This window comes from Stenella coeruleoalba (genome assembly GCF_951394435.1).
Source record: "Stenella coeruleoalba genome assembly, chromosome: 15".
Taxonomy (NCBI): domain Eukaryota; kingdom Metazoa; phylum Chordata; class Mammalia; order Artiodactyla; family Delphinidae; genus Stenella; species Stenella coeruleoalba.
In genome coordinates, this window is record NC_137161.1 from 78,837,212 (window position 1) to 78,848,602 (window position 11,391).

An 11,391-nucleotide genomic window follows, 5' to 3' on the forward strand; every position below is an offset into this window, starting at 1 on the left:
ATCTGTTTAGGATCACAGAGCTGGAAAATGCCAGAGCCGGAGTTCCACAGAAAGTGGTTTACTGCTTTTAGAACAAAATAGGATGCTCTCAGAACTTTTTTTAGTGAAGAAAATACTTTTAGAACTTTAAACCTTTTTAGAACTTTCCTAGAGCACTATTCTTGTCAGCTGATAAAGTAGGCACTTTAATACGCAGAAAACCCTCCAGAAGCAAGTGCCTGGGCTGGATGGCTCAGCTCACAACTGTGCGGTTCCGGAGCTGTCCCGCTGGACGCGGCCGCCTGCTCAGAAGCGGGGCTTACGCTTGCGGCCGGTGTACTGAGTGTCAGGTCGGACCTCCCTGTGTGAAGAAGTAACAGGGGCGGGAAGAACAGAACCATCTCAGGAAAAACAACAAGACCCCCTGGGACCCCTGAGGCAGGTGAGCCCCCGGGCCCTGGGTGGCCAGAACCCCCCCACCCCCCCACCCCACCCTGCACTCACTTGCCCTGCCGCCGGCGGCGCTCCTTCTTCTCCAGCACCCACTCTCGGCTCTTCCTCACCACTCCCCGCCTCGCCATCCTGTACGGGACCCTGTGCAGGAGACACAACTGTGAGCAGGTCCTGTGAGCAGGACAGAGTGGCCTGGCTGGCACCCAGGTTAATCCCAGCAAGTAAGTGTGGTGAGCTTCCCTGGAGCCAGGTGGCCTCAGATGCCCCTTCCACAACAGAAGCCCCCATTCTGGACACCCCCTTCCTGGTGACATCTGCTGGGGCCAGAGCGGTTGTTTAGGAGGAGGCAGGAGACGTGGGGTCCCCCCCTCGCTCGCAGGCATCCACGCGGTTGACCACGTGGTTAGGCATACATACATACCTGCCTGTGGGGCAGGCAGGGGCCAAGCTACTTTTGGGGCTCACAAGAGCCGATCCAAGGAAAGCAGGCCCTAGTCTGGCTGTGAGGCCAGCATGCTTGGTACAGACCAGGTTGGGGCTCCCAGCAACTACAGGTGTCTGAGGTAGGAAAACAAGGCTGCCCCACTCGTGGCAGCCCTGACAATGATCCTCAAGGGGTGATCTTGGCCTCCAGTCCTGGCTGAGGAGAAAAGGGACCTCCCACAGCTCTATGGGAGAGAGGCCCTGAGAACGGGGGAGCCTGGGCCCTCAAACCACATCCCCACCTGGCAGTTGGACTCCAACTGTTTTCAGCGTCGAACACACCACGGAAGCTGCTTGCCCTCTGAGTAACCATTCCCTGAGTACCTGCGTGCACGGCCCGTGGACGTTCTACAGTGGCTGTGAACCAGCCCTGCCCCTGAAGAGTCCACGGCTGGGCTGTGGTAGCGACCGTCCGCACGAGGCAAAGCAAGAGCAGGGAGGCCAGGAGCTGCTAAGGCAGTGATGGGGAAAAGGAGAGGGCCACAGAGATAAGCTGCTTCATGCAGAAGGCGGGCCAGCATTCCAGACAAGAAGCAATACATGAAAATGAGGCACAGGGAAAGGACTGAAGAGGGAGGTTAGGGAGCAGAAGAGCCCTGTTGCCTGGAGTCATTGAGTGTAAGAAGGGGAAGGGTCCAAGTGAGACTCTGAGGGTCAGCTGAAGATTGAGTCGTCCTCGTAAGTGTCCTCCTCGCCTGAGGACCAGTGGAAGCCGGACTGCATGACACACCCTTCCGGCTCCTACTTCTCATCTGTTCTAACCTAATAGTAAAAGTCAGATTAAAAAAAAACACCAACTCAGAATCCCACCTGGCTGGTCCAGTTCATGGAGGTGTGAACACCAACCAGCAAGGAGTGTGCTCTCCCTCCAGGAAGCAGCGAGGCTTTCTACCACAGGAGGAACACAACATGTCCTAGACTCTGGGGTGTGCAGATAGCAGTTCACGAAAGAAAGTTAAGAGGGCCTACAGTGAGGGGGCAGGAGTCTGATGTGCCAGGTGCAAAGCAGGCTGCTGGAGATGCAGGACTAAACAGATGCAGGACTAATCCCCAGGAGTCTCTAAGGAAGGACGAGCTCTGGGGTAGCACAGTGAACAGGGGGCAAGATGTGAGCTGCGGAAGGGACGATGGGAAAGAGTCATCAGGGGAGACAAAGGGAGCAGTGAAGACGGTAAGCGACCCCAACCACAGGTGCCAAGAGGAGAGCGGAGTCCACAGTGCAAATGCCAGAGGGGACGGAGCCTTTGGAGAGAGCAGCTGACGAGTGGTACGGTAGAGGCCGGGTGACGAGGATTACGGAATACATAGGTCAGGCAAAGTTGTTGGGGGGCGGGGGGAAGAAATTAGAGACAAGTCAGGTAAAGGTTTAAAATACTTTTCCTTGATTTACCTATTTATTTACAGTAAGTGGCCTGAATGTGATCAGACAGAAGTGACAGCACCGGGAGAAGCCCGATCAGCCTTACAGGAGACAAAGGCCTCCTCCCACCCTCCTCAAATCCGAGGACTTCAAGAGGAAGAGCCTGTAGGGAAATGAGGTCCGCGCCAGGCACTGTGCTGAGTCCTGTACAGACATGCCCTCGACTCAACTCACTGCCCAAGAGGGTGGCACATCCCCCCCAATTTTAAACACGAGAAATGGATGATCAGGTCCCACAACTTACCTAAGTTTACAGTTAGGACACGTCGTCTGTAGACATTGGCGTGAGGACAAGAGGGAGCCTAAGATAGATGGAGCGGAAGCAGGAAACGGGACCACTCCCTGAGAGCAAGCAATGGGCACCTTAGAGCAGAAACGGCTAGGAGAGCCCCCAAGTCCCCACGGGGAATGGGTGAGGAAGCTAAGGGAGATGACCGCGGAGGGCCAATGGGTCAGAGGGCATCAATCCATGGTGGACAGGAGGACCGCACTCATGATTTTCACCACAGGTGGGCCTTCCTAACTCATCCATTCTCGGCTCATTTTTCCTCTTAAACGTCTTGAGAGTCTGAAAACCTTTCACCCCTACTAATCAGAACTAAGAAACACCTCATTCTTCACTACCTTATAATCAATTGTTCCTTCAACAAATATTGAACACCTTTTGCTAACAAGACACTATTCTGGTTTCAGGGATACAGTGCAAGTCCCCACCAAGTTTTCATTCTAGTTGGGGACAGAAGTAATACCAAGTAAACGAATACTTATGATTTAGAGCAGTGAAAGGAGGTAGGGAAAATAAAGGTAACAAGAACTCAGCTGAAGATACTGAGCAGAGAAATGGCAAGATATGATTTACATTTCAAAAAAGTAAAAGAAAAAGGGAAGTCCCCGTCTTGCTGCACAGCAAATGAATTCAAAGAGGCAAAGTCAGAAGTAAGGAGACAAGTGAGGTAGCTTTCAGTAATCTAGGCAGCAAAGACAGAGACCAGGTAGGAGTGGGGAAAAGGGATGGAGTGACTAGATGTAAAATGTAAGGAAACCAGGAAGGGCTGAGAATGGAAAGGATGGAGGGAGGAAGTTCGGGGATGAAGACCAAGAGCTCTGTTTTGTTCCAGAGACCCGTGGAAGTCCAGGTGTGGATATTTAGGAGGGGAGGTGGTTTGGAAAGCAGAGGTGGGATTGAGACCAAGCATAGAAACCTGGAGGTTCTGAACCTGTAGCTGGTGTCTAAGGCAGCAGCACAGAGAGAAAAGGGGTCCAGGGTGGGCCCCAGAGTGGACCGAGAAGGAACAGCCAGTGAGGTTAACAGAAAACCGGGACCGTGGGTGGGAGGCCAAGTGAGGAAAGCGTTAGGGGAGCGATCGGCTGTATCAGCTCCTAATAAGCAGGCAAGTTACAATGAAGGTGGAGAAGGAAAAAAGACTGGGAAGTGACCATGGGTTTGGCGAGACAGCCTGGCGGTGGTCTTGATCAAGAGAGCAATCTGTGGGGCTTCCCTGGTGGCGCAGTGGTTGAGAGTCCGCCTGCCGATGCAGGGGACACGGGTTCGTGCCCAGGTCTGGGAAGATCCCACATGCCGCGGAGCGGCTGGGCCCGTGAGCCATGGCCACTGAGCCTGCGTGTCCGGAGCCTGTGCTCCGCAACGGGAGAGGCCACAACAGTGAGAGGCCCACGTACTGAAAAAAAAGAGAGCAATTTGTGATGAGACAAGCATGAGCCAGAGGAGAGGAGTGAGAATGGCAGAGGAGACAGTGTGAGGAGTTTGGTCATAAAGGGAAGCCGATGAACAGGGTGGACGCCAGGAGCTGTTATGGGGTTAAGGGAGGACCCTTTCTGAAGAAGGGGAAATCGTGCAGGATGTTTGTGTGCTGATGGGGATGACTCAGGAGGGTAAACATGAGGATGCGTGAGAGGAATGAGAGCCACAGGGGCCAAGTGGGGATGGGGTCCGGGATGTAGGTGAAGGAAGCAGCCTTGGGAGGAGGGGACAGCCTGCTGGGTATGGCAAGAGGGCAGGCAGAGAGGAAGGCTGCCCACAGACACCCGGAAGGGCTCCACTAGCTCAGCCGGAGGCAGGTGCAGGCACAGGTCTGAAGGGTTCCCAGGTCCTATTTCCGCCTTGGTGTCTCTGCCACACCGGACCCTGACAGGCTTGGTGAAAGCAGAGAGAAACAGAGGAGTCTTGCTGCTGTGTCTAATGAACCTGGTGGCAGCAACTGCCTGCGCCTTAGGCAGGGCTGAACGACAGCCTTACCTCTCAACCGTGAACGTGGACTCCCTGGCCTCCTCTTCCTCATTATCTTCGTTCTGGGCCTGCAGGAACCAAAGTGCTCTCAGATCACCCTGGAGATCTGTCAACCCACCTGCCCCGCCCCAGAAGGCCTGGCACCCAGGCCTGAGCCCTTCTAACAGGTAGACGGCCCGGCCCCAGAAGAAGGGAAGCCAGAAGAGATGGGCCTACAAACTCAAGGTCCCTCACCATTGGTATAAAGGTCGAAGGTCCAGAAAACAAACAGAGGTAGAACCTGAAACAAGAAAGTGCAGAGTGAGGGCTGGGCTCAGAAAGGCTCAGAGAGCAAGACAAGTCCTCCCCCTCCCTGCCACAAACAGATACAGACACAGCCAGGCCTCTTGCCTGCCCGGGGCCCCAGTGACCCAACTCAGCACTGCCCTGGTGCTCACATCAGCAGCCTGTGAGGGCCACACCGCCACCCTCTCTCCTGCAGCACGGGCAGCACCCTGGCTCCCGGCACTCACTTCTTGGCTCTGGCGCTGTTGGGATAGTCCACCAACACACCACCAGTGAAGCCGGCCCTGGTGGCCTGGGTCGTGATCAGCTCCAACTGGGGAGAGAAAAGCGCGCAGTCAGGCAGGGCGGCTGGGGGAGCAGCAGCTTCCCGTCCCCTCCCCTGGCCCCGCTCTGGTCCCAGAATGGACCTTGTCTGGGAGAAGTGAGGGTCTTTATCAGACTATTCCCAGTTCTGAGTCCCTGAAAGCCACGCAGAGAAGGTGCAGCCTAGAACCAGCCACGGCAGATACCTCCCTCGGGGGATTACAGACCAACCAAGTCCCCCTGATTCTCACTTTCTAGCCCAGGGACCCACCTCCCGACTCAAATCTCAGGAGATGAATGGCCACCAACTGCGAGGCAGACTCATTCATGTTATTAGTCAGGGACAGCTCGCCACTTGTCCGTCAGAGTCGGTACCTCCTACCCCTCACTGCTCATGCGTCACACTCCACAGAACAGACAACTGTTGATGTCCCTCCCCCACCCCCAGTTATTTCTTCGGTTATGGAAATCAGTAATATCAGATGGTTTATCTGTCAAGAGAAGACAGACCCCCCTACCCCGCCCCTCGCCCCAGGTACCCCTCCCTCTTCCTTAGGACATTAGGTCATAAAATGTGCCAGCAGGGGCCACGGGGACCACTCCCAGGAGCTCAGCCCCTCCCTTCCCACCAAGCAGCCTAAGGTTGCTTACTCCATCACCTCCCAACAGCAGGAGGGCAGGTGGGTGAGGAGCAGGATGATGTTTACCTGTTCTGGGTCCCTCCCCCTTCCCTGCACCTCCACTAGCCAAGGGGTTCACCTGCTCTGAGTTCTCAGGGTACAGCTGCAGGACAGCCCGAGCTCCATGGACCTGCAACAGAAACATGGTTATCTTTCAAATATCCCATGGGGTCAGGACCCAGACACTCCTCCTTTCCTTATTCACGAGATATTTATTGAGTTCCCATTATGTGCAAGGTATACTGTTCTCAGGGCTGGGAAACAGCCATGGACAAAAGAGACAGCCTCCGAACTTCTGCAGCTCACATTTTAGTGGGTGAGGTAGCTGATTTACAGTAGTGATTAAGTGCCAAAAAGAAAAATAACTTAGGACAAGGGATGGTGCATGACAGCAACTATCAAGTTTACTTCTGGCTCAAGGAAGGCCTCTCTCTGAGGGACGCTGGAGCAGAGACCGGAATGTAGTAGACGGCTGGGCTATTTAAAATGTCTGAGGGAAGAGCATTTCAGCAGAGAGAAAACCAAACACAAAGGCCCTCAGAACTTCAGGGTTAACCCCAGGACCTGAGAGGAAGAGAAACCATGTAATGCACAAGACGCAGCTATCTGCCAGAACCACCCACTCTAAGAAAGCCAGGGGTGAGGTGAGGGGACTGAGGGGACCAAGAAACACCCGGATCCAAAAAAAAAAAAGTGAAAGAACTCACTTTTAGGACTTAGAATCGCAGACTATCATCTAATCCTAGTAAACAGTGGAAATCAACACCATCACTTCTAAAGACAAGACAGGGAATTCCCCAGCAGTCCAGTGCTTAGGACCGAGCGCTTTCATTGCAGGGGCCTGAAGCCGAGTGGTGTGGCCCAAATAAATAAATAAACAAACAAACAAATAAATAAAAGACAAGAAAAAGCTAATAAAGGCTCTCTCAGTGGTAAATAACCACCCTGCTCCCCATCTGAGCACTGGCAGTAGGTGGAAGGCAAGGTGGGAGTTGAAGGATGTGAGCACTCTAGAAGGTGTCCTCTGTGTGGCCTCGAAATGCTGTCCCTGTCCTCCCTCTGTGGCGTCCAGGCCCCCAAGCCAACTTCTGACTGGTATTCAGCAGACTGGACACAGGAGTTGTGATCAGTCTCAGATTCTGACATCAGTGTCTTCGCATTTCACTAGAGCGTCAGCCCCCTGAGCTTTCCTTTTTTGGGGGCTGAAGACTTGGACCAAAGTAGCCAACAATGAGGTCCTGCCATCCTGTGTGGTCCCATCTAAATGGCATTCCCACGGGGCACCTCCACTTCATCATGCTATCTGCAGGGCAAGGGAGGGACAGGCAGCCAGCCCAGGTGGGAAGGAGATCTCATACTCACCAGAACAGAGTAAAGAGCAGAAAAGAAGCAGTACAGGCGCTTGGCAGGAATGTCGGACTTCTTGTTAGCACTACAGAGCCACTGCACCGCAGAAATGCTGAAAGAGGAAGGGACCTAGTCAGGAAAGGGAGCGATACGCAAGGTTCGATCTCCAGGCGAAACCCTCCTGCCCCCGACTCTTTGTTGGCACGTGCAGGTCCACTCCAGGTCACTATTCTACAACGCTGGACCAAATAGGGTCTACAGAAGGTGAATGTGAACTTCTCGTGGCCAGTCCAAGGAAACATTTCCTCAACCTTGCTTCTGCACACATCTCAAGTTTAGCATTACTCAGCAGGTCAAGGCTCTCCCTGCCACCTACCCCTTCATTCCCTTCCTCCAATCAAGGGAAATATGCTTTGGACTTACACAAAGCCATTCGCTCTCCTCCTAAATCACTTCCTTCAACTGTACCTGCTAACTGTCTCCACCATCCCCAGATTTAAAGCCTCAAGCAGCTAGTATGTCCTCCTTTCCGACATTCCGCTCCTCACTGCTGTGCACATACTTCTACAGAACCCCAAACCCTGCTGGTGTGTCCAACCGCCTCTCTCAGCTTTTACGTTCCTCCACTACTCTCCTTGGTCAGCACTCATTACCGCCTCCATCGCTTCGACAACCTAACTTATCTCTCCTCTCGCGTCTTCTCTCTTCTTTTAAATAATCCTCCTACAACACAGACCCGATCTCGTCACTCCCCAGCTCCCCATCAACTACTGAGTAAAACCCAAACTTCTCAGGATGGAGTTAAAAGCCTCTAGGAACCGACCCCACACAATCTCATCTTCCGTAGAATTTCTCATTCCTCCCTACACCTATTAGACTCCTTTCCCCACCCACTTATGTGCTTTTGCTCACACTGTTCCTTCACTCTGAAACCCTCTCCTTGACTATCCAAATTCCTCCCAACCTCAGGGCCCAGCCCCGGCCCCTCCTGCTTTCCTGTGCTCTTACTTCTCTTCATAACTCTGGTGGGTCCCATGATTCCCTAGTACACACCCCACACTGGGGCTCACGTTTAGTAACTTGGTCCACATCTTATAGCACCTAAAAAACCATGGAGTCTTAAAAACAGGGACCTTTATTTCCACAAACAGCATAGCACCTTGGACAATTTCTTGCAGGTAACAAATGTTGAAAAGAAAAAGCCTGCCATACCACCCCCTCCTCTTAAAAACAAACTAAAAATGACTATTTACTCCTGAAACATACAAGACCAAATTGCTGGCCTTTGGTTTTCTGCAGCTTAGAACATCTCACCTGATCATTACTAAAAAGCAATTGCTATCTTTGAAATGTTTTTTCTCCCCTCCTGTTTTGTTCCCACATGTAAGCTAATCCCATACCCTAAAAAAAACCTTCAAATCCAGATTTGTACTCCTCACCCAGATTCCTACTGTGTATCGCTACAGCTCAATCTATTATCACAGGAGGTCTTCCCCCAGGTAATGATTAAACTATGACTTCCTACCCTAGCCCCTACCTCCACCCCACCAACAAAACACTAAACCAAATACTAAACAGAACTTACCACAGAAGACAAAGAACAACTTCACGTTTCTAACTGTAATTTCAGTGTTCTAAGATCTGTTATCAAAGTACTAGGTACACATTCAAAACTTGAACCTGACGCCACAGAAACGACTCCTAAGCCACCGAAGAGACTGGAGCAATTGGGGTCACTCTCCACTACAAAGTCCTTTGAAAAGAAGTCAACAAGATGGCTGCTGGGACCCACAAAATGGCTCCTAGAGGCTCAGAAGACCACCCCCCACACACACACCCCCACACACAAAGCAGAGAAACTTATACCATGGTGCCTGAACCTGGCAGTGCAAGATAATCACAGGAGTAGTTTTGAAATACAAAATACATATTTGGGGGCCTTGCTCTGACCTTACACATCTGAAAATCCTGGGGGATGTGTATTTTTAAGTATTCTGTGTGATTCTGCTGCACAGCCAGGTTTGGGAAGCACTGGCCTGCAGGACTAAAAGCAGGACCTGAAGACTCTCACCTGATACAACCATCAAAGGTGCCCGGTTTGAAGGGGATGCCCTGACCCATGTCCCCCAGAAGCAGGTCTCCCTCCGTGTCTCGGTCCAGGGCCACATCTACATTGGAGAAGAGTAGGTGAGGAATCAATCTGCATCACTGTTCCATACTCATGCAGGGGAGTCCACTCCAGTGCCAAATAGGACATACTTACCCAGCATGGCAGGGCTGATGTCAATGCCCACCCAGTAGTGCCCCTCATCTGAGAGGTAATCTCCACTCAGGCCAGAACCACAGCTGGAAGACACAATCAAATGGGGACTCAACACTGTGAGTAGCAAAGACATCCCACCACCCACCTGGACTATCTGAAGTGAGCCCCGGGATCTCACCCAATATCCAACAGATAACAAGGTTGACCCTCAGGCAGACAGAGGAGCTCCAACGCTCGCCCAGCCATCTTGGTTTGGACATCAATCATCCGTGAGCTATAAAAAGGCAGAAACACAAGCAAGTGGTAAAGGAGCTCTGGGCTAAAACCTCACCCAGACCAAGAAAAGCCAAAGAAAGAGAAAAAGGAACAATCATCCTGAGGTACCCTTTCCCGGTCAACAAACTGGACTACAACTATTTAAAAGTGACCCCAGAAGTCCATGTAATACAATGTGTTATTTTGTTCTGACACAAATTAAAACTGTAGTAGCTGCAGAGCTAATGCGAAGTTAACAAATCATTCATCTAATGACCAACCATTGGGTATTTTCAACTCTACCAGGCTCTGACATTGTATTAATTAAATACATGTCTTCTAGAAGAATTATCCACTGTAGCTACTCCCATATAGAAGGGTGAAGAAGACACAATAAGAATTATAGCAGTGCTGTCCATGAGAAACATAACGCAAGCCACTTGGGACATTCTAGAAGCTACGTTTAAAAAGAAATTAAATATGTAAAGTTAACTGTAGTAATAGTTAACCCAACATATTCAATATTACACTTTATTTAATCCAGTATACTCAAAACATCATTTCAATACATAACATAAAAAACAATAAAGCATTCTACATTTTCTTCACATGAAGTGTATCAGATTAAATACGTTTCAATAGATGGCTGATGACTACTGGTTACCATATTGAACAGAAGAGGTCTAGAGTGTATCTGGCTTTCCCAAGATCCAGGGAGAGTCACATGTACCAGTTTTCAAAATGCCTAACACAGGGCTCTGCAACTGGAAAAAAGTTGTATTTGCTAGACCAAAGGGTTTTTGCTGACTCTGATAGTCCAATTTGAACAAAAAAGAGAAAAGAGGTATCTGCAGAACTTTCTTACAGAATACTGTATCGGAAAAAAAGGTTTGGAAGTCCTTGCTCTAGCCGTCATCTGTTAACTAACTTCATAATTGTACAAAAAACTCTCCTCTACGAAATTCAGATACTCTACCAACAGCTGCCCTAAGGATTTACTGAGATAATGTAAACTGCGGCGTACAGTAAGCATTCCATGAATATTATTTCCTTCCCCCCAACAGCACTGATCCCTTACACATCTCCACTGCGTCCTGTTTTATCACATGCTTAAAATAAGCTGTCGTACGAGAGAAAGTAGGCGTGATCCCTCCCATTCTGATGCTAAGGTTACTGAGACCCATTCGAAAGTTTAAAATTGACTCTTCCAGTGTCAAAAGTGGGATCAACTCAGGTCTCTTCCTTCCCCCACCCCCAAATTCTGCGTGCTTTCCAAGCAACCTCCGCAACCAGAGCAACTTGCCGGTTCCCGACCCCTGACGCCTCGCAACATCCAAGCTCCACTTACTTGCGCACGTATTTCCGGGCTTCATTCTTGTCGTAAAACTGCAGGGACGAGAAAAGAAAAAGGGTGGGGAGTCGAGGAAGAAATCAAGACGCGGAGGCCCCAGAAGAGGAGAGGGGTGTCCGCGGAAGACAGGCCTCACCAGCTCCGGAGGCCCGCTGTGCTCGGGTCTCTGCCCACGTGCCGCCATCCCCACGCCTCTGCAACAACACTCGCGCGATTTCTTTCGGGTGTCCGGCTTTTATGTCCTCGGCCTGACGCCCGCCTCGTAATACGCATGCTCCACCCATCTCCCCGCCTTCTCTTTTACTCGATTGGCTACAAGGGCCG

General features: G+C 51.2%; 1 protein-coding gene across 1 annotated transcript; it reads right to left on the reverse strand.

The window, feature by feature from the left end:
* Positions 1-55: 55 nt before the first annotated feature.
* Positions 56-11,311, reverse strand: BUD23 (BUD23 rRNA methyltransferase and ribosome maturation factor). The gene is made up of 12 exons (XM_079946138.1): positions 11,204-11,311; positions 11,065-11,102; positions 9,640-9,735; positions 9,462-9,544; positions 9,270-9,366; positions 7,214-7,310; positions 5,931-5,981; positions 5,096-5,181; positions 4,818-4,863; positions 4,593-4,651; positions 484-573; positions 56-340 (listed from the first exon to the last, which is right to left on the reverse strand). The coding sequence occupies exons 1-12, from the start codon at positions 11,249-11,251 to the stop codon at positions 286-288; spliced, it is 846 nt and encodes a 281-aa protein (XP_079802264.1). The 5' UTR covers positions 11,252-11,311; the 3' UTR covers positions 56-285.
* Between the last annotated feature and the right edge of the window lie 80 nt (positions 11,312-11,391).